The sequence below is a fragment of the Urocampus carinirostris genome, chromosome 17 (assembly GCF_059441175.1).
Source record: "Urocampus carinirostris isolate Australia breed hairy pipefish chromosome 17, RoL_Ucar_1.0, whole genome shotgun sequence".
Classification (NCBI taxonomy): Eukaryota; Metazoa; Chordata; class Actinopteri; order Syngnathiformes; family Syngnathidae; genus Urocampus; species Urocampus carinirostris.
The window spans coordinates 2,350,979-2,373,131 of NC_142365.1; the positions used below are offsets into that span (position 1 = coordinate 2,350,979).

Below are 22,153 nucleotides of genomic sequence, written 5' to 3' on the forward strand. Positions count from 1 at the left end.
TCAAGTTTTGAATGAGATGGAAAAAATTTGAATGCAATTAAATTTGTCTCTGAGCCATAAGTACTCATAGAAAGAGCCATATATGGCTCACGAGCCGTAGGTTCCCGACCCCTGGTTTATAGTATAGTATACGTTGTATATGAAGGAATAGGTACATTGACTTTTCGTCAGGCAGATCCGCCATTGTTGTTTTGGTCTCGCGGTTCGAGTTTTCGTCCGCACGCCGATCTCGGCAAACGAGATCTCGTTGCTTCGAGATGACGTCATTGTTGTGGTGCTTGTCGTCGATGAAGGTTAAGTATGCCTCCGAAAAAACAGTTATTAGGTAAAAATCAACACAAAATTGGTCATTTCTTCAGTGTCAGTAATAAGTCGAAACATGCAGAGAGTGATAACAACGGCAATAATTCCGGCACGAAAAAACGGCAAGGAAAACACGCGTGTTGAAGCCAACGATTCGACGAAAGAAAGAAAACAAAAGAATACTCCTAGTAAGGACTTTTCTGCCAAAATTGACTCAATTATATTCCTGGTTACGCAATGAGGAGGATGATAATGGATTGGACCTTGAGAAGGCATTACAACTGTGGCGGGACAGCAAACCATGAAGAATATATGAACTGAAAACCTGAAGTGATAACTTTCCTTGTATTACCAATTCACTTTGATGATTTAAACTGCACTAATATATAGACTAATATTTCAGCAATATTATTTTGTATAATGTACAATATTTTTGTGAAGTGAAAAATCTGAAGCGATAACCGCTTTGTATTATTAATTAACTGTGATGATAAAAACTGAATGAAAATATAGATTAATATAATTATTTCAGCAATTTAATTTTGAATAATGTGCAATATTGTTGTGAACTGAAAAATCTTCAAGTAATAACTGATTTGTAATACCAATTAACTGTGATGATTAAAACTGAATGAATATATAGATTTATATTATATATTTGTTGCTGATTTACAATTTCAACCTGGATAAGACCAAATTTTGGGGAGCCATAGATCTCTGTTAAGACCCATAGATTTTTAAGCATGCGAGTCCCCGGGACCCATCACTTTTCACAGCTCAAATGAACACTGAGGGATATGACCAGGGTAGGTAGCACACCCAACATTGGTTATTACCGTGGCATTATTATGTTATCAGCAGGTTATCATTTTTAGAAATAGGGTTTTAATAGGCCCGGTCAGCAGTCTACTCTCGCCTGTTCTTTGCTGTTGGACACCACGTTCATCATGTATTTATTATTAAAAAAGATCAAAGCGGCGCTGCCACGAGCGGCTGCCTTTTCCAGCAGCTGCCCTATTGTTTTATTGTCTGCTCCTATCTTCGGTGTTTTTCTTCCCGTTTTGACAACTACACTATGGATTACTTCTATCCTATGGACATGGGTTTTAGAGCACAAAAATGCGTTTATTCAAGGAATCAACTCCTTGCCCTGAAGAATTCTCGTGCCGGCGTGATGAAGGGGCCTATCGTGGAAGAAGAGCCGGAGCTAGCTAAGCGGCTAGCGGCGTTATAAGTCTTCGGTACCATCCGTATTCATGGTAAATGCCAACTCACGACCAAATAAGATCATCGAGTGCTGGTGGAAAACATCGAAGCGCACAGGGAGCGCAGTTGCTGTGTTTTGCGGAAACGTGGCTCACGTTTAGCATTACGGACGCTAACGTGTAACTACCCGGAGCTATCCAGCTTCAACGCCGCTGTACAGAGACATGAAAGCCGGGGGGAATCGGAGAGGAGGCGGACTTGCTAACACGAGGTGGTGTATCCCTGGATTTTCAAAAAGAAAAGATTTCCATCTGCCGCAGGGATGTCGAACCTTTGGACTAGCGTGACGTCATCCACTCCGCTACAAGCACCCCTAGGGCATCATGTTCATCTGTTAATAAACAACGGGGTAGACTGCTGGAAGTGTGAATTTCCCTACGGGGATGAAGAAAGTATCTATCTATCTATCTATCTATCTATTCTTTTTGATTCTGTTGTGTTACTGACCTGTAGCGTCCCACCTTGACCCACAAAATATCTTGATAGCGAGGCTTCTTGCCGGCCTTGCAGTCGTTGCAGTACCAGCTGCCTTTCGGCATCTCCATGTTCAGACACTCTCGGTGGAAGGCGGCCGGGCACGACTCGCAGCACAGCAGACTGCCCCCTGCAGGACCCAAACAGAACATGGGATTTACAGGGTTGGGTAGGGTTACTTTACCTTGATTACTTTCAATGACTTTTCGATGACTCCAATACCAAATATGCTAATAAAAGACAAAAGAAACGAAATAGGAATAAAATGACTCAATTTTTTGCAGGCTTGGAGAGTAACGAAATACATGGAACGGCAAAAATGATGTTGGCAAGCTGTTTGGATTGATTTTCATTTTGTTTCTGTTGCATTTGATGTTCGTTTTGCTGGAGATCAAAGAGATCAAAGCCAGGAGAGAAAGCTTACCACGTGTTGTGAGTCATACTTTTATTCAGATTGAGTTTCTTTTGTCTTTTATTAGCATATTTGGTATTGGAGTCATCCAAAAGTATTTGAAAGTAATCCAGTCCTGGAGCTACAACTCGTGGGAAACCGCTATATTCAGGATTCTTGTATTTTAATCATCACAGAGACCTGGCTCAATCCAAGGAGCCTAGCGTTCAGCTAGCCGGCTGCTCTCTACATTGCTTTCTTACGTTGAAAGGAGAAGCCCTCCAATTTTATTGTACAATGAGTATTAATGACAAAAAAGGAGCATTCATTCAACTGTGATTCTGTGTCTTTATTTGTAAATCTATAGATATTATTTTGTTACAATCATATATGTTATATGTTACAGTGTTCTCGTTTGCCCGCGTCCCTGCGTCCTAGACGCATCATTTTTGCTGGGGACCCAACTTTTTTGACACAAAATTGTCATTATTAACTGATTCCTTTTTTTTTTAAACATAGATTTACCGCACTCCAAACTTTTCGTCAGGCAGATCCGCCATTGTTGTTTTGGTCTCGCGGTTCGAGTTTTCGTCTGCACGGCAAACGAGATCTCGTTGCTTCGAGATGACGTCATTGTTGTGGTGCTTGTTGTCGATGAAGGTTAAGTATGCCTCCGAAAAAACAGTTATTAGGTAAAAATCAACACAAAATTGGTCATTTCTTCAGTGTCAGTAATAAGTTGAAACATGCAGAGAGTGATAACAACGGCAATAATTCCGGCACGAAAAAAACGTGTGTTGAAGCGAACGATTCGACGAAAGAAAATACACAAAATAATTCTCCTAGCAAGCAAAGGACTTTTCTGCCAAAATGGACTAAATTATATTCCTGGTGACCCTATGAGGAGGATGATAATGGAGGCTACATGTTCTGTGATGCGTGCACCCAGCGTGACAAAAAAACTGGATCGCATAAATCATTTTGCAATACGAACTTTCAGAAAAGCACATTGGATCGGCACAACGACAATGAAAACCACAAATCAGCTATTTAAATTCCGTTGCTGCAATTGGACCTTGAGAAGGCATTACAACTGTGGCGGGACAGCAAACCACGAAGAATATATGAACTGAAAAATCTGAAGTGATAACTGCCTTGTATTACCAATTAACTGTGATGATTAAAACTGCATGAATATATAGACTGATATTTCAGCAATATTATTTTGTATAATGTACAATATTTTTGTGAACTGAAAAATGTTGAAGTGATAACTGATTTGTATTATCAATAAACTGTGATGATTAAAACTGAATGAATATATAAATTTGTACTATATATTTGTCACCGATTTATAATTTCAACCTCGATAAGACTAAATTTTGGGGACCCATAGATCTCTGTTGGACCCATAGATTTGTGAACATACGAGTCTCCGGGACCCATACTTTTCACAGGTAAAACGATCACCTAGCTCATTCAAAACCAGTTACTGTTACCTTCAGTGCACACAAAACACCAGCTGACGTTCACATGTTCGTGGTTCTTGACTCCACGTCGCGGCGTGAAGTGGTTGGGGCAGATGATGCTGTTGCTGGAGAGGACGACACAGCCGGCCGCCATGCACAGGTCGTTGGCGTGATAAGCTACCGGGCATCGAACGCATCGCAGCAGACGTCCTGGTGACAGAAACGCACGTTAAAAAGACATACAAAATGTGTCAAAATAGTTTTTTGCATCATATCTGTTTATATGTCATTGGTATATTCCAATGATCTTTCCAGATCATGCGTTTTGAAGACAGTCCGTCTCGTCTTTTACTTCCAAAGCTCTGACGTCGTGTAAAGAACACCAGCGACCTAGCAAACCAGTCACCCTACTGAGTGTTTTAAGCCAAGTTTTGGTAGTTTTTGGTAGGCGTTGTGTCGCAGGTGGGCGCAGTAAATGGCGAGCAGGCAAAATGGGGCCAACTGGCAAAAAAAAGGGCTAATAAGGTCCAAACAATCAGGGACACGGCGGGGTAGACGGCTGCTAAAAAGGGCTAACAGGGACAGATCTGGCTGACCGAAACATACAGTAAGCAGCCAGGATAACCGGTAGCCAACGACAACAAAAACAAGCCATGGCAACAAAAAAGAATCCTGTCCTAAATATACCAAATGGTCATGGCAGGCTAGTGGGATACTAGAGAGGGCAAATAGGGACTGATCGTCAGAAAAAACGGGAGGATGGCTGACCAAAAACATGCAGTTAGTAGCCAGGATAACTGGAAGCCAACAACAACAAAAATCAGCCACGGCAACAAAAAAGAATCCGGCCCTAAATATACCAAATGGTCATGGCAGGCTAGTGGGATACTAGAGAGGGCGAACGGGGACCAATTGTCAGAAAAAGCGGCAGGATGGCTGACCAAAAACATGCAGTTAGCAGCCAGGATAACCGGGAGCCAAAGACAACAAAAATAAGCCACGGCAACAAAAAAGAATCCTGCCCTAAATATACCAAATGGTCATGGCAGGCTAGTGGGATACTCGAGAGGGCTAATCGTCAGAAAAAACGGGAGAATAGCTGACCAAAAACATGCAGGTAGCAGCCAGGATAACCAGAAGTCAACAACAAAAAATAACCCAGCCGGGGGAAAAAAAAACATTCAGGTGACTGCTAAAGGGGCTAACTTGGAAGCTTCCAGGAGCCTGCACGCAAACGGGGGAGCTACCTGCACAATATTATACTATTTGCAAGACACGCGGCGAAAAACACAAAGGAAAAGTCACAATCACATACCTGATCGACACGCGCAACTCGGACAAAGCAGTCAAACTGTGCGTGATTGTGGGGAGGAGAACTACAGGTTGTGTGCGCTTGAGCCACTCGCCTTTGGAGCCGGACGAACTGCCGGGATTGGCGATGAAACAGGTGAGGCAAACGTGGATGGAGCAGCGAAAGACGCGGCCCACCGGAGCGGTCGGCGCGTAGGACGCGATGCATTCGCCGTGGTAGAACTTTCCGCAAACGGGGATCATGCAGCGCCGCACGTCCTCGCCGCGCTTCTTGCAGACGAAGCAGGTGTGGACGCCTGCGTTAGAAACATCGAAACTGTTACTACATTACAGGCAATGTTCCCTGTCATTTTCCTTACGGGTCTGAGCGTTCACACAAAGTCGGTGAGCAACGCTTGAAACAACAGTGAGCAACGGCAATCCCAAGTGTGGCAACTAAGTCATTATCAAACATGTCCAAAACTTGACATCACGTTACATTTTGCTGCAATGCAAAATTATTTTTCTCTTTTGAATGAATTGACTCGTGTACGATTGCCTAAAAACATCATTTGTTTTTACAATTCTTTGACAAGATTTCCATTTTTTTTATTCCTGGTATCTTTTGTCGCATAATATTAACATTTTTGGGGGCTTATTGAGTGGTTGCACGATACACAACTGTATTTAATCCCATTTTTGAGTGGAAGTACAATGTTGGCAACAAGATTCACTTGGTATCATTGGAAATTATTTGAATGCAACACAAACTTTTCCTTTTTTTTCTCTGTTTTTTTTCTATGTTTTTTAAATTCCTTTAAAAAAAAATCTCATTGTGTTTATTTTTTACCAGCTGTTACTTTTTTCTTTTTGTTCTCTATTTACTTTTTTTCCTTTGTCTCTTTCTTTTCTTTTTTTTCTGGCTTTTTGTTCTAAATTTGTCCTTTTTTCTCAGCTTTTCACTACTTTTTCATTTTGGAATTTTTTTCCTTTTTTGTTCCATTTCCCTCCCCCCTTCCTTTAAGTCATTTTGTGCACAAGTTTACATTATATTTGGTCGTGTAGATAGATAGATAGATAGATAGATAGATACTTTATTCATCCCCGTAGGGAAATTCACACTGTAGGGATTAAAGAAGCAAAAACAACCTGAAGAGCCGTTTGGGACCCGAAAGAGCCGGTTCTTTTTAGTGAGCTGAGCCGAAGAAGCCGGTTTTCAAAAGACTCTACTGACTTTACTCAACTTTGTTCTGCTTCGACATTGACTTCAAAATACCGCATTTAGAACACAACGTCAGGGGAACCCATGTATTTTTACCGTCATGCACTGTAACTTTGACTAAATTTGCTTCCTAATTGAAATTTCGAGCCCTGATTTTTGTAAGCTGGCTATTTTTTTTGTGCGCGGAAAAGCTCTCGGAGAAAAAAAAATACCAAAATGAAAAAGTAGTTAAAAGTTGAGAAAAAAGAAACAAAAGGAAGAGAATAAAGAAGGAAAAATTCTGAAAAAAGCCAGGAAAAAAAGAAAAGAAAGAAACAAAGGGAAAAAAAGTAAATAGAGAACAAAAAGAAAAAAGTAACAGCTCGGAAAAAATAAACACAATGAGATTTTTTTGACGGAATTAAAAAAAAAAAATAGAAAAAAAACAGAAAGAGGAAGAAAAAGTTTGTGTTGTATTCAAATAATTTCCATTTATACCAAGTCAATCTTGTTGCCAACATTGTACTTCCACTAAAAAAATGCGATTAAATACAGATATTTATCGTGCAACCAACTCAATAAGCCCCCAAAATGCTAGTATTATGCAACAAAAGATACCAGGAAAAAAAAGAAATAAAAATCTTGTGAAAGAATTGTAAAAACAAATGACGTTTGTAGGCCGTACAACCTTAGCAATAATACATCAGTCAATTCATTCAAAAGTGAATTTTTTTTTGCATCGCCGCAAACTCAGCAAACTGTAACTTGATGTCAAGTTTTGGACATGTTTGATAATGACTTAGTTGCCACGCTTGGGATTGCCGTTGCTCACTGTTGTTTCAAGCGTTGCTCACAGACTTTGTGTGAACGCTCAGAAAGTAAGGAAAATGACAGGGAACATTAACCTAGTGGCTGAACTTGCAGGCCAACATAAGTACAAACTTGTCAGTCTTTGATGTTGTTTTAACAGAATTTATTCAATGAAAGAACTCATATTTTGCTTGTGGTTTCATGTATTAGCATGCAAAACGACAGCATGAGAAAGACGGATGTTCTTACCCGACTTGCACTCAGGGCACACAAATTTCCCTTTGGGGGCCTCAGCCAGGGAAATACAGGCCAGGTGAAAAGCACCACAACATTGCCCCTCACAGTGCAGTAGCTCACCAGTCTTCTCACAAACCTGACAACACATCAAAAGCCTTTACAAACAAAACACGCTGTTTTTTTTTTCATATTTTTAATACAGTGGAACCTGGGTTTTCGAACGCCTCTCAGTTGGAACAAATCGGAGTCCGACCAAAAATTTTGAAAAATTCTTGCTTCGCTGTTCGGTCAAAAAAATCGGGGTTCGATTGCCGGTAATGCGCGAGTGCGTACGCTAGGGTGTGATGCTGAGCGGCGTACGGGTGTTCTAGCCCCTTATTATGCCTCCGAAGAAAGTCAGTGCAAGCGGCAAAGTTGCTACAGGTGAAAAAAGAAAAGTAGTGCGTACAACTATTGCATTCTACGTTTAATGCTCAAATTGCACAATGTCTGACCATTTCCTGTTTCATGCTGACTATTTTTGCACTATGATGACTTTGCACCAAATGCAATATTGCACAACCGTTACGATACCAACGTTATCACGACAACCCTGTATGTAACATCCCACATGCCGACATTTCTTGTGTAAATACCATGTAAATTATAACTATAGCCTTATCCCCCTTGTCTTATAACATTATCTTCTCTGTTCCTTTATCTTCTTGCTCATACCTCACTATGAATGTGTAAAACTGGAGTGTCATGCCCAATTTCGTTGTCACAATATGTTAGCCCATTTGTAACAATGACAATAAAGGTATATTCTATTCTATTCTATTCTATTTAAGAAATAAATAATAGCGCCACCGTCCACCTGAGCCTTCTGCTGACCACCACAAAGGTAACAAATCCTATGCATAATTCTTTTCTTTATCCTTTTTTTTTACACGCTCATGTTAGCGTAATCTTTCGTACGGAAGATTACGATAACGCGAACATACGATTAGCCTGGGTTAGCTTCATGTTTACGTTAAACATTCATGATAAACATTCAGGGTGTTGGAACGGAGCCCAACATTCAGGGTGTTGGAACGGAGCCCCCTTTACAATGAACCGCTCACCACTTGTTGTGGAGACCCGGGTGCTAAATGACTAGTCAACGACCTGATTTTTTAATTTTTACACGTTCACGTTAGCGTCATCTTTCGTACGGAAGATTACGATAACGCGGACGTACGATTAGCCTGGGTTAGCGTTAGCTTTACGTTAAACATTCAAGGTAAACATTCCGGGTGTTGGAACGGATTAAAATGATTTACATTATTTTTAATGGGAAAAATGATCTCGGTGATCGAACAAATCGGTTTTCGAACAGGGTTCTGGAACGGATTATGGTCGAGAACCGTGGTTCCACTGTATTCGATCAAGGTTTTGAACCAGCATAAGACCGAGCGAACGGGACATCACCTGACAGACGTTCTCCTTCAAGGAGGCGGGGCCACCTCTGTCGCCGATGATCCTCCTGCATTGTTCGTTTCCATCCTCGCACAAGGAGTCGTCTCGAGTCGACGAGAAGCTTCGGTCCAGTATCGACAATTCCCTCTGAGTATAAAAACAGAGAATTGAATTAAAGTTGGCAAAAAATGAATAATCATAAAAACTAGCATCATCCAGAAATACACCATTGTTCAAAAGTTTGCGGTCACTCTAACAACTTTGTGTTTACCATGAAAAAGTCACACATTTATTTATCAAATAATGTTTGTGTTCTTTTGCCCATATCGATCGCTTCCTTTTGTTGGACAGTCTCATACAATTTTCCCCGGGTCTGAGCGTTCACACAAAGTCGGTGAGCAACGCTTGAAACAACAGTGAGCAACCATAATCCCAAGTGTGGCAAGATAATTAATCATCAAACATGTCCAAAACTTGACATTTTGCTGAGTTTCCGGCAATGCAAAATTATTTTTCTCTTTTGAATGAATTGACTCATGTACTATTGCAAAGGTTGTACGGCCGACAAACGTCGTTTGTTCTTACGATTCTTTCACAAGATATCTATTTCTTTTTATTTCCTGATATATTTTGTCGCATCATATTAACATTTTTGGGGGCTTATTTAGTCGGTTGTAAGATACAGAACTGTACTTAATCACATTTTTTAGTGGAAGTACAATGTTGGCGACAAGATTCACTTGATATATTTGGAAATTATTTGAATGCAACACAAACTTTTTCTTGTATTTTCCGTGTTTTTTTCTACTTTTTAAAAAAAAATCTCATTGTGTTTATTTTTTCCGAGCTGTTACTTTTTTCTTTTTGTTCTCTACTTACTTTTTTCCTACATGTATTTCTTTTTTTTCCTGGCTTTTCCCCTAAAATTTTCCTTCTTTTTTTCTCTTCCTTTTGTTTCTTTTTTTCTCAGTCTTTCACTACTTTTTCATTTGGGTATTTTTTTCTTTTTTGTTCTATTCCCCCCTTCCTTTAAGTCATTTTGTGCATAATTTTACATAATATTTGGTCATGTTGGGATTAAAGAAGCAAAAACAACCGGAAGAGCAGTTTGGGACCCAAAAGAGCCGGTTCCTTTTAGTGAGCCGAGCCGAAGAAGCCGGTTCTCGACAAACTCTACTAACTTTACTCAACTTCGTTCTACTTCGACTCGAATTCAAAATACCGCAGGACACAACGTCAGGGGAACCTGTGTATATTTACCTTCATGCACTGTAAGTTTCACTTGAATCGCTTCTTAATTAGTAATTTTGAGGAGTGAAAAAAAAAAAAGGATTGTTTTTCCTTAAAAAAAAAAAAGACTAAGTGACCCCAAACTTTTGAGCAATATATGAAGCCATTTTTTTTAACCCAGTACCTCTGACTCAGTAGTGTACTTGAATTCATCATCTGCTTGACTATCTGTAAGCACGCCGTCCACCTGTTCGGACAGCGACGGTAACAGCAAGGGGGGGCCGGACGAAGCGAGGGAAGACGAATCGTTTTCCGTCAAAAAGGCGGGCGACGGGCTTTGCGGTTTCAAAGCCGGAGGATCGGGATACAGACAGACTGTTGGAAAGACGGGTTAGCCGCCATCATTTTCCTTTCGGGTAAGTGTGAGCTTCATCACTGACCTTTTAGAGAAGGATCGCTTGGGTTTGGCTTGATGTTTTTTATCTGTGACAAAGAGTAAAAAAAGGGGTGGGGGGTGGTGCGGGGATTGTTATTCATCTTAGAAATTCTCCATTTCACTTAACCGACTTTAGCACATATTTAAGCAACAAACGAAATTTTTATTCGCTGAGAAGCAGTTTCGTTCTCCCACAAGCATATTTTTTAGCGATCTTAGAATCGGGAAACATTCTCCTGAATAGCGGTCCCGTGTGGTCGGCCATAGCGATTGGAACACCGTGTTCAATGATCGCTTCAGTAAATAACACTTCAGCATTTATGACGTCCGAAGAATCGGTTGGGGTGACAAAAAAAGTGGAGATTTTGCCGCTGGACTTACTGTCATTTGCATTTGATTTGTGTTTTTTCGTTTCCACGTGGTCTTTAACGTCGCTAATTCCTCCATGACCCACAGAAAAGTCTTGTCTACACAGTGTGCAGTTGGCGTCATTTTCACCTTTTCTCGATCTGATAATTACTCCAGGGAAAGCTTTGGAATATTCTTCACGAAAGCACTGTCATTTTCGTTTCGGTTTCACAATTTTCTGCACTTCTCCGGTAGACTCCATGACCTCTATTCCCGCTGCCGATTACGGTGCTCCAATTGAGCTCAAAATAAACCTTGCGCAGTGATATATATATATATTTATATATATATAGCCGTTGTTTGAAATGGTACTTCGTCTCCATCTTGCGGTGGAATGTTTTTACGATTTTATTTTTTTAAAGGGTAAACCAGAGTTTATGTAACACAACCGTAACACCGTAGTGGGTTAAAGAAAACCTTACTCATTACGGCACAACCGGAGTACTTGGCAGGTATGTGTATATATATATATATACATCAGTGTCTGACATAACGTCTGCCCGGACGCCCGGGGCGTGCATCTTTTACGTCGGGCGTACAACTTACAAAACGTCTCTGCCCGGGTGGCCAACAACTTTTTCAAGGAAAAAAAAAAAAAAAAAAAAAAGTTTTTTTTAAATCGAACGTTTTGGAAATATCGGAATTTCGGTTTGTTTGGCAATTTGCATACTCGGCAGCCGATCAGAAGCCTGTATCAGATAACTTCCTGCTTCGGGACTTTCCCGAGCGTTATAAGGTCGTGCATGTCATTTTTCAAGTAGACGCACAGAGAACACAAGAAAACCTCAGATCCAGAAGAAAGATTCAAAAGAAGCTAACAAAATTGATGACGCTACAAAACGTAAACGTACATTAAAAGCATGGTGGAAAGAAGAGTTCACGTGGCTTGTAGCAGACAACGCAAGCATTGCATGAATGAAGATGAGTCAATACAGGTACATACTGATGGCAGATGGAAAACAGCCATGACATATACATGCAATGAATGTTATAAGTAGATTCATAATCAACATAATTTTAAAGAGTTGTTCTGTTATATATTCTGATGATCAATCCTTAATACTTTTGCGATGAGTCGTCCTATTGCGTTTCAAGTTGTGAAAAATGGGGCAGGCAACTTTATGGCTGGGCAGGCAACTTTTCAGAGTTGTCTGCCCTGCTGTCCGATAACTTTTTCTCATGAGTTTCAGACACTGATATATATGCATTTAATATATATGATCACACTGTTAAAAATGGAGTTAATCAAATTTACTTTAGAAGCAGCTCATCTATTACCCTTAACAGATGCAACTCAAGTTACAGCAGACTAGAGCGGGGATCAATGATCCCTGTAATTTTCCTTAGGGGTCTGAGCGTTCAGACAAAGTCGGTGAGCAACGCTTGAAACAACAGTGAGCAACGGCAATCCCAAGTGTGGCAAGATAATTAATCATCAAACATGTCCAAAACTTGACATCACGTTACATTTTGCTGAGTTTCCGGTAATGCAAAATTATTTTTCTCTTTTGAATGAATTGACTCATGGATTATTGCAAAGGTTGTACAGCCTACAAACGTCATTTGTTTTTACAACAATTCTTTCACAAGATATCTATTTCTTTTTTTCCCTGGTATCTTTTGTTGCATAATACTAATATTTTTGGGGGCTTATTGAGTCGGATGCACGATACACAACTGTATTTAATCACATTTTTTAGTGGAAGTACAATGTTGGCAACAAGATTGACTTGGTATAATTGGAAATTATTTGTATGCAACAAACTTTTTCTTCCTGTTTTTTTCATTTAAAAAAAAAAAATCCTTTAAAAAAAATCTCATTGTGTTTTTTTTTCCTAGCGGTTACTTTTTTCTCTTCGTTCTCTATTTACTTTTTTTCCTTTGTTTCTTTCTTTTCTTTTTTTTGGGCTTTTTTCTGAATTTTCCCTTCCTTTTGTTTCTTTTTTTCTCAGCTTTTCACGACTTTTTCTTTTTTTTTTTGTTCTATTCCGCATTCCTTTAAGTCATTTTGTGCATAATTTTACATAATATTTGGTTATCTAGGGATGAAAGAAGCAAAAACAACCTGAAGAGCCTTTAGGACACGAAAGAGCCGGCCGGTTCCTTTTAGTGAGCCGAGCCGAAGAAGCCGGTTCTCGAAAAACTCTAATGACTTTACTCAACTTAGTTCGACTTCGAGATTGACTTCCAAATACCGCATTTAGAACACAACGTCAGGGGAACCCGTGTATTTTTACCTTTATGCACTATGACTTTGAATTCGCTTCTTAATGAGCATTTTCGAGCCCTGATTTTTGTGAGCTGGCTAGATTTTCTTGTGCGCGGAAAAGCTCCGGGCAGTGCGCAATTGCGCACCCGCGCAGCTTAAAGGGAACATTGGCGTGGATGTACCTTTTTCTTAGGCCCTACAGAGGCCTCGGCTTCAAGACTATATTCCAGGATCTTAGGAGTCGGTTTCCTCTTCCGCTTCCTCTGCATCAACTGAGCTTTGCCTGAAAAACAAACTCACTTCATTAAGTATGACGGAAGAAAGACGGAATATTGCATGTTCATCTCACAGTTGTCTCTGACAGGAACCCGGACCGACGGCGGCTCGGCTTCGGCCTCTGGAGGAGGAGTCAAGGTGTCGATGGAAAGCGCTTGGGCCTCTTGCGGGCCTGCGTTTTCACGGATTTGGACTTCTGTCGTCAAGGTGATTTCTTCTGGGGGCGGTGTCTGCATTTCAGGAAGCGTGTTCAAAGGTGGGAGCGCGAGTGTTGTCTTTTCCAGTGCAGGCGGATCGGATAAAAGACCTTGGTTGTCCTATGGGACGGAGGCATTTCTTTATTACCGTATTTTCACGACTATAAGGAGCACCTAAATGCCTTTATTTTTTTCAAAAGCTGACCATGCGCCTTATATATGGATCAATATTAAGTCGCAAAGTCTTGCAACTAAGGCAAGCAGCCGCCGACTAGATTTTCCCCCCGAAGGCGAAGTCGTCCGCGGTGTATGTTGGGTTATATATACACCAGCGTTTCATTTCCTAACCCATGTGTCAATCATCATTTGAATCAGTCACTATTGGCTAAAGTTATTCGGGGGTAAAGGGGCGGATCCTTTTCATCATTTACAGGCTCGCATAGGCTAAAGCGGGGCAAAACAAAGCCTGCAATTGGCCGAAAAAGATGAATGTGAATCACACGTTGGGTTGCGCTACGGCATAGAGAAAACATTTTTTACTAGTCTGTATTTGTAAATATTTTACACGGTTGGATTTACTACACTCACGGTTGAAAGAAGACCATGGTTACGTATCATTATTGAACGTGATGGCTGCAAGAGAACTTAGGTGAGCTATGCGGCTTTCTATTTTCCCTGGTATCTTGTTTTGGAACGATCTTGATGTTTCTGTGATGAGTCTTCTTTTAAACTAAATTCAATTCAAAGTGTTTATTGTCATATGCACAGTAAAGAACCCCGTTTCCCTGCACAATAAAATTCTTACTTTGCTGTCCACACAGTTGCCAGCAAAAAATAAAATGGAAACTAAGAAATGGTTGGCATTTCTTGAAGACTTTAACCTTCCGAATTATATTTTGAACGATGCATTTGAGTGATTGGTGACATCGTACAGACACTGTTTCCGTACATGTCTGACACACGTATTTGCTTCTTTGCAAGATTTCTGAATGATAAGGGGGTAATAAGTTTGACAGAACTATCTGACTGTTTTGTCGACGTTCCCATTGTAGTGCCTTATAATCCGGTGCGCCTGATGTATGGAAAATATAGGACCAAAAACTATTTTATGGGGGTGCGCCCTATAACCCGGTGCGCTTTATAGTCGTGAAAATACGGTACCTGTGTATTTATTCGGATTTCCTTCTCCTTACCGTAGAACTTGCTGCGGGAGACTTTGTGGTTTTCTTCCTTGGTGAAAAGATCTGGTCATACTCGTCATTCCATTCCAGGAGCCGTTTGCTTGGTTTCCGTATTCGCTTATTGGCTAAAAGATAGCATGTAAAACATTTTCATTTTACATTTGCTAAACCATTTTTTTGTCTTTGATACACACGTTGCAAGTTTAAGGTTAAAAAAAAGGTCTTTTGAGCTTACAATTGACCAAGGAGTACCACAGGGATATGTCAGCAGTCCCTTAACTTACTTTAAATATCTTCAATTCGAATAAACATTATAGTGAAAATCGATGGAATGAGAAGTTGAAGAATATTTGAAAGCAGTTCCTTTGTAAAAATGTCACAAACTACAGCAAATTAAATGTTTTCGGCTGTGCAGCATTTCCCTTCAGCGCAGTGGGCGCGTGCAAGGGAGAAGGAAGCGTGCTGTGTGTGCACCCACCCCTATAGCTCACCCAATCCAATCCGTCCACTCCTACCGCTCACCCCATCAAATTTTTATGTGTACTTGGTTGGAGTTTTTGGGAGTTCTGTGGGTTTTCATCATGAAGTGTCTCACCAGTGAACATACATTATATAATGAACTTCAATATCAAGGATTCCTTAGTTGAGAGACGGGCACTGGAAAAGCTGCGGTCAATCATGGACAATTCATCAAATCCACTACACAGCATTGTCTCCAGACAGAAGAGCAGCTTCAGCAACAGACTGCTGTCACAGTCTTGTACCATGGACAGACTGAGGAGATCTTTTCTTCCTCATGCCATGAGGCTCTTTAACTACACCCGGCGGAGTAAAGGCCCACATTAAACCACACCCCCCACATTGTATATTACCGTATTTTTATTGCAGTGTGTATTCTGTGTAGCACTATCTAGATACTCTCTATAACAAGCTACATTGGGTATTAACACGTCACATTGGGTATTTGTGTATTGTATTCTTTTTGCTATATTATTGTTTTGTTCTTCAGCGCAGGGATGCTGCTGGAAATGTGAATTTCCCTGCGGGGATGAATAAAGTATTTATCTATCTAGTGACGTACAGCCAAAATGGGGTCTGTTGTTAAAACTGTGCCATTTATAAACCGGACTGAACCAACATCATACTGTTTGACATTGTTTTTGCAGCTTTCCAACTCGACACGGATAAAATTTCCATGTGTCATCTTTTATCACCGAGCTATAGGTATCATGAAAAGAGCCGTATGGGGCTCGCAAACCATAGGTTCCCAACCCTCGTTCTTAAGCATAAAAATATGTATATACTCGACATAAAAATCTAAATAATAGTTATAACTCTTGACAACTTGAAAGCAGTCCCTCCTTACCAGATGAATCATCCTCAGCTTCTCGCCCGCTGCAGGCTAAGCTGGTCTTGGCCTCGGTGTAGTCTGCGACAAAGCCATTCTGTTCAAGGTCTCCTCCCCACCTCAGCAATTCTTCCTCGTTCCCGGCTCGTCCCTCCCAGTGGCAGGCCTGCTCGTCTAACAGGGACTGAACCTTCGACGAGTAATCCAGTACAGAGGAGAAGTCGATTCCCAGCAAAGGGCCCACCCCCGGGTAACCGGGTCCGGACCCGGAAGGACGACCAGGGACTTTACGATGGGCTTTGTTCTTCATCCAGGAGGAGCTACTTTTCTTCTTGTCAGACCCTTTGCAGATGCGACTTTGATTTGGGTCATTTAAGGTTTCTTGTCCTAAGCTCGGAGGCATTCCGGGCATCACCATAGGCTCTGCTTTTACGTGGGCGCTCGGTGGTCCGTTTTCCAGTTCTAACGGGGCTCCGTCACGCTCTCGGGTGTCATGCATATCTTTCATCATCATGAGAAAAGTGCTGAACTTGTAGTTCATATCTGGTTTGAAGGCTAGGGCTTTGCCATCTGCCTCACCTGTCAAGGACTGGAAGGACACCTCTTCAACACTTTTCAATGAATTCATAAAGGAGAAGGGCGAAGGTGGCAAAGACAAAGAGGTGCTCTGGTCCACCTCCTTGGAGCTGAGGGGTATCAAGTCCATTGGTGGTGTAGAAGACACCGAAAGGACTTCCTCTTCATTCTTGACTTCAGTGCACTCTTGAAACATCAACTGAAGGGTATTAAAACTGGATACCGTGTTCTGATCATCACCACAAATGGCATTACATTTGGACTCAACTGGTTTTACTGTAGCACTCACGCCCAAATCGCTTCCTGGGCTTCTGACAGAGTTCTTGGAATGCTGCTCAACGTTGGCCTGCTTTTTGCTACGGTGCAAGAGTTCTTTTTGAGCTGCCTTCTTTTTGGCTTTTCTATGCTTCAGCCTTTGCAGCACCTTCATGGTTTTCAGCGCTCTGGTCATCAGTCTATTGCTGGCTGGAAGATGGGCAGGCTGATCTTGTGATGGAATTTCCGGCGTTGCATCAGGATTTAATGATGGCTTTTGAGGGACAAGACTTTTTCCGGATAATGAATTAGAATATTGAGAGCACATAGGGGGAGCGACACTTGAGGCACTGGTCTCGAGAAGCTGTGAACTTTGGGAAAGAACGGTTGTCGCGATGTAGGGTTTGGTCACTATTGATGTTGTTTCAGATTCTGAACTGTCAGGAAGGTTTTTGGGCGAACCCTTGTTCGCACTACTTTTTGAGGCAGTTGTCTTGCCACTTTTGCTGTATCCATCTTTCTTTTTATTTATATCGCTACAAGCGTCTTTTAAATTCGTATTTCTGGAGGAATTTTCGTCTTGATTAGTTGGGACGAGATGTTCGTCGTCACCAATTTGGGAAATTCTTTTGTCTTCAAAATTTCTGGACTCTTCTTTGTTTTCACCGTTTCCATTTGTTCTCTTATTTCTAGTGATATCATGCTTTTGCCCACTAATTTTTGGAACCCCTTTGTCTTCATGATTTTTAACAATTGTATCTTTTTTTCTGAGAATATCTTTGTCTTCACATCTCATGGACATCTTGTTTTGTTCATCACTTTTTCTCAAATGAAATTTGTCCTCATTTTTTCGAGAAACTTTTTTGAGCTCCTCGTCTCTGGAAACAATGTTTGATGTGCAAAATACCAAAACATTTTCGTCTTCATTTTTGCTCTGCTTAATATTAGTAGAAACATTTTGATCTTCACCATATTTAGACAAGCTCGTCTCCTCAATATCAGTGGCGATGTTTTTGTCTACAGTAGTTCCAAAAACCTTTTTGCGTTTATTGGTTTGAGTAACTGTTTCGCATTTGTCGTTTCCAGAAACATCCTTCCCACATATACTGCTGTCTTTTTTGATTCCACAAACATTTTTTGCATCCCTAGAAACACTTTTGTCTTTACTTTTTTGGTAAACATTTGTGTCTATGTTTTTTATAGAGCTACGTGGTGCTCTGTCCATCAAATCTTGTAGTTCTTTAGTGCTACCAGAGCTTACTAAGTCATTGTGACTCATTCTCATTTTAGACTTTAAATACTTCTGAATGGTTGCGTCATCACGCATCAATTTAACAAATGAGAGTTTACACATGGCAACTAAAGATTTTTGACGGTCTCTTGATACAGCTTTTGGACTGACCTTTGTATTCCTCTCCGGTTCTTCTGTTTGATTAGAACTACGCAGCCCAGCCCTTTTACTCGCCCTTAATTTATTATGGTTACTTTGACAGCTGCGCTTTAAACTTGTCCTCTTGCGGATCTTTCTATTTTTCTGTACAGATTTTAAATTGTGAACTTTCTGATCATCTAATTGTAATTTGTCAGACGATGTGTGAGAATCTAAAGACACTTGTGGTGATCCCTTGTTATCAGTGTAATATAGTGTCTTATGTGACAATTTTTTGGGGTTGGAGGAATTCGCTAACTTATGCTTTTGTGGCAATTTTCGGGGAGCAGTATTCACTGACATCTGTTTGTTTGTTGTTTTTTGAGGGTCTGAAGAGTCTGGCGATACATCTCCATCGTCCACTGACATTTCTTTGTCCAGGAAACCATTTGGATCAGAAGCAAACTTGGATTCCTGCCTGTGTGACGATCTTTTGGGCTCAGAAGAATCCACTGACTTTAGCCTGTGTGAAGCTCCTCGAGGCTCAGAAGAATCCTTGAACTCCTGCTTTGGTGATGATTCTCGTGCGTCCACTGATTTCTCTTTGTGTAGCAAAGCTTCAGGAAGAGAAGATTGTTCGGACTCTTGTTTATGTAATAATCTTTTGGGGTTAAAAGAATTGATTGACTTCTGCTTTTGGGACAATTTGGAGTGCTCAGAAGAACCCACTGATTTCTGCTTATTGGATGATTTTTTGGACCCAGAAGAATCCACTGACTGCTGATTGTGTGAAGTTCCTTGTAGTGCAGGAGAACCCCAAAACTCCTGCTTTGGTGATGACTCTTCAGAGTCCAAATTATCCACTGACTTCTCCTTGAGTAGAAAAGCATTAGGATCAGAGGAGTACTTGAAATTTCGTTTTAGAGATAATCTTTTGGGCTCAAACGATTGATTGAATGATTCTGGGTAGTCAGAAGAATTTCCTGACTTCTGGTTATTGGATGATTTTTTGGACCCAGGAGAATCTACTGCCTTCTGATTGTGATACATTTCTTGTGGCTCAGAAGCATTACCAAACACCTGTTTTGGTGATGATTCTTCAGGGTCAAAATAGTCCGCTGAGTTTTCCTTGGGTAGAAAAGCTTTAGGTTCAGAAGAGGATTTAGAATCCCGTTTTTGTGATAAACCTTTCAGCTCAAAAGAATCCCCTGACTTCTGCTTTTGGCATGATTTGAGGGACTCCGAAAAATCTGCTGACTTCTGCTTATTTGATTTCTTTTTGGACCCAGAAGAATCCTCTGACTGCTGGTTTTGGCACGATTTGGAGGACTCAGAAGAATCCACTGACTTCTGCTTTTGGGATGATTTGGAGGACTCCACGGACCTTTGTTTGTGTGAAGCTCCAAGTGGCTCAGAAGAACACCCGGATTCCTGTGTTGGTAAAGATTCTTCAGGGTCAAAATAATCCACTGATTTTTCATTGTGTAGAAAAACTTTAGGATCAGTAGAGTACTCAGAATCCTGTATTTGTGGTAATCTTTTGGGCTCAGAAAAATCCACCGATTTCTGCTTTGGGGATGATTTTTGGGACCCGGAAGAATCCACTGACTTCTGCTTATTGGATGATTTTTTGGACAAAGAAAGCTCGACTGACTGCTTGTGTAAAGTTCCTTGTGGTTCAGAAGAATCCCCAAACTTCGGTCTTGGTGATGATTCTTCATGGTCAACATAGTTTACTGACTTGTCCTTGCGTAGAAAAGCTTTAGAATCAGAAGAATACATGGAATCCTGTTTTTGGGACAATCTTTTGTGCTCAAAAGAATCCACGGACATCTGCTTTTGGGACGATTTGGGGGACTTAGAAGAATCCACTGACTTCTGCATGTGTAGCAAATCTTTGGCATCAGAAGACTGCTTGAAATCCTGTTTATGCGATGATCTATGGGACTCAGAAGAATCCAGGAACATCTGCTTGTATGAAGTTCCCTGTGGTTCGAAACCAAGCTCCTGTTTTGGTGATGAATCTTGGGGGTCAAAAGGCTTTTCCTTATTTAGAAAAACTTTAGGATCGGAAGAGTACTTGGAGTTGTGTTTTTGTAAAAATATTTTGGGCTCAGAAGAATCCCCTGACTTCTGCTTATGGGACGAGCTCTTGGATCCAGAAAAATCAACTGACCTCTGTTTCTGTGAAACTCCACTTGGCTCAGAAGTATCCCTAAACTCCTGTTTTTGTGATGATTCCTGAGGGTCCGAGTAATTCATTGACTTCTCCTTGTGAAGCAAACCTTTTAGGTTAGAAGAGTACTTGGATGCTTGTTTTTGTGATAATCTTTTGGGCTCAGAAGAATCCACTGACTTCTGCTTTTGGGATGAAGTCTTGGACCCAGAAGAATCCCCTGACTTCTGCTTGTGTGACGTTTCCCGTGGTTCACAAGTGTCCACAAACTCCTCTTTTGCTGATGATTCTTGAGGGTCAGGGTAATCCACTGACCTCTCGTCTAACAAAGCTTTATGGTCGGAAGGGTACTTGACTACTTGTTTTTGTGATAATCTTTTGGGCTCAGAAGAATCCACTGCCTTCTGCTTTTGGGATGAAGTCTTGGACCCAGAAGAATCCCCTGACTTCTGCTTATGTGACGTTTCCAGTGGTTCACAAGTATCCACAAACTCCTCTTTTTGTGATGATTCTTGAAGATCAGGGTAATCCACTGACTTGTCTAACAGAGCTTTATGGTCAGAAGGGTACTTGGACGCTTGTTTTTGTGATAATCTTTTGGGCTCAGAAGAATCCACTGACTTCTGCTTTTGGGATGAAGTCTTGGACCCAGAAGAATCCCCTGACTTCTGCTTGTGTGACGTTTCCCGTGGCTCACAAGTATCCACAAACTCCTCTTTTGGTGATGATTCTTGAGGGTCAGGGTAATCCACTGACTTCTTGTCTAACAGAACTTTATGGTCGGAAGGGTACTTGGCCGCTTGTTTTTGTGATAATCTTTTGGGCTCAGAAGAATCCACTGACTTCTGCTTTTGGGATGAAGTCTTGGACCCAGATGAATCCCCTGACTTCTGCTTATGTGACGTTTCCCGTGGTTCACAAGTATCCACAAACTCCTCTTTTGGTGATGATTCTTGAGGGTCAGGGTAATCCACTGACTTCTTGTCTAACAGAACTTTATGGTCGGAAGGGTACTTGGCCGCTTGTTTTTGTGATAATCTTTTGGGCTCAGAAGAATCCACTGACTTCTGCTTTTGGGATGAAGTCTTGGACCCAGATGAATCCCCTGACTTCTGCTTATGTGACGTTTCCCGTGGTTCACAAGTATCCACAAACTCCTCTTTTGGTGATGATTCTTGAAGATCAGGGTAAACCACTGACTTGTCTAACAGAGCTTTATGGTCAGAAAGGTACTTGGACGCTTGTTTTTGTGATAATCTTTTGGGCTCAGAAGAATCCACTGACTTCTGCTTTTGGGATGAAGTCTTGGACCCAGAAGAATCCCCTGACTTCTGCTTGTGTGACGTTTCCGGTGGCTCACAGGTGTCCACAAACTCCTCTATTGGTGATGATTCTTGAGGGTCGGGGTAATCCAATGACTTTTTGTCTAACAAAACTTTATGATCAGAAGGGTACTTGGGCGCTTGTTTTTGTGATAATCGTTTGGGCTCAGAAGAATTCACTGACTTCTGCTTTTGGGATGAAGTCTTGGACCCAGAAGAATCCCCTGACTTCTGCTTGTGTGACGTTTCCCGTGGCTCACAAGTATCCACAAACTCCTCTTTTGATGATTCT

The 22,153-nt window shown here is 41.1% G+C and overlaps 1 protein-coding gene across 1 annotated transcript in view; it reads right to left on the minus strand.

The window, feature by feature from the left end:
* Nucleotides 1-22,153, minus strand: part of nsd1b (nuclear receptor binding SET domain protein 1b) — a 44,455-nt gene that overhangs the window by 12,350 nt on the left and 9,952 nt on the right. Inside the window, exons 6-16 of the mRNA XM_088321183.1 lie at nt 16,182-22,092; nt 14,828-14,940; nt 13,511-13,754; nt 13,344-13,444; nt 10,549-10,591; nt 10,293-10,483; nt 8,891-9,025; nt 7,454-7,577; nt 5,310-5,510; nt 3,934-4,113; nt 2,017-2,173 (exon numbers count right to left, since the gene is read on the minus strand). Of these exons, the coding sequence (XP_088177309.1) occupies nt 2,017-2,173; nt 3,934-4,113; nt 5,310-5,510; nt 7,454-7,577; nt 8,891-9,025; nt 10,293-10,483; nt 10,549-10,591; nt 13,344-13,444; nt 13,511-13,754; nt 14,828-14,940; nt 16,182-22,092 (7,400 nt within the window). The remainder of the gene's footprint in view (nt 1-2,016; nt 2,174-3,933; nt 4,114-5,309; nt 5,511-7,453; nt 7,578-8,890; nt 9,026-10,292; nt 10,484-10,548; nt 10,592-13,343; nt 13,445-13,510; nt 13,755-14,827; nt 14,941-16,181; nt 22,093-22,153) is intronic.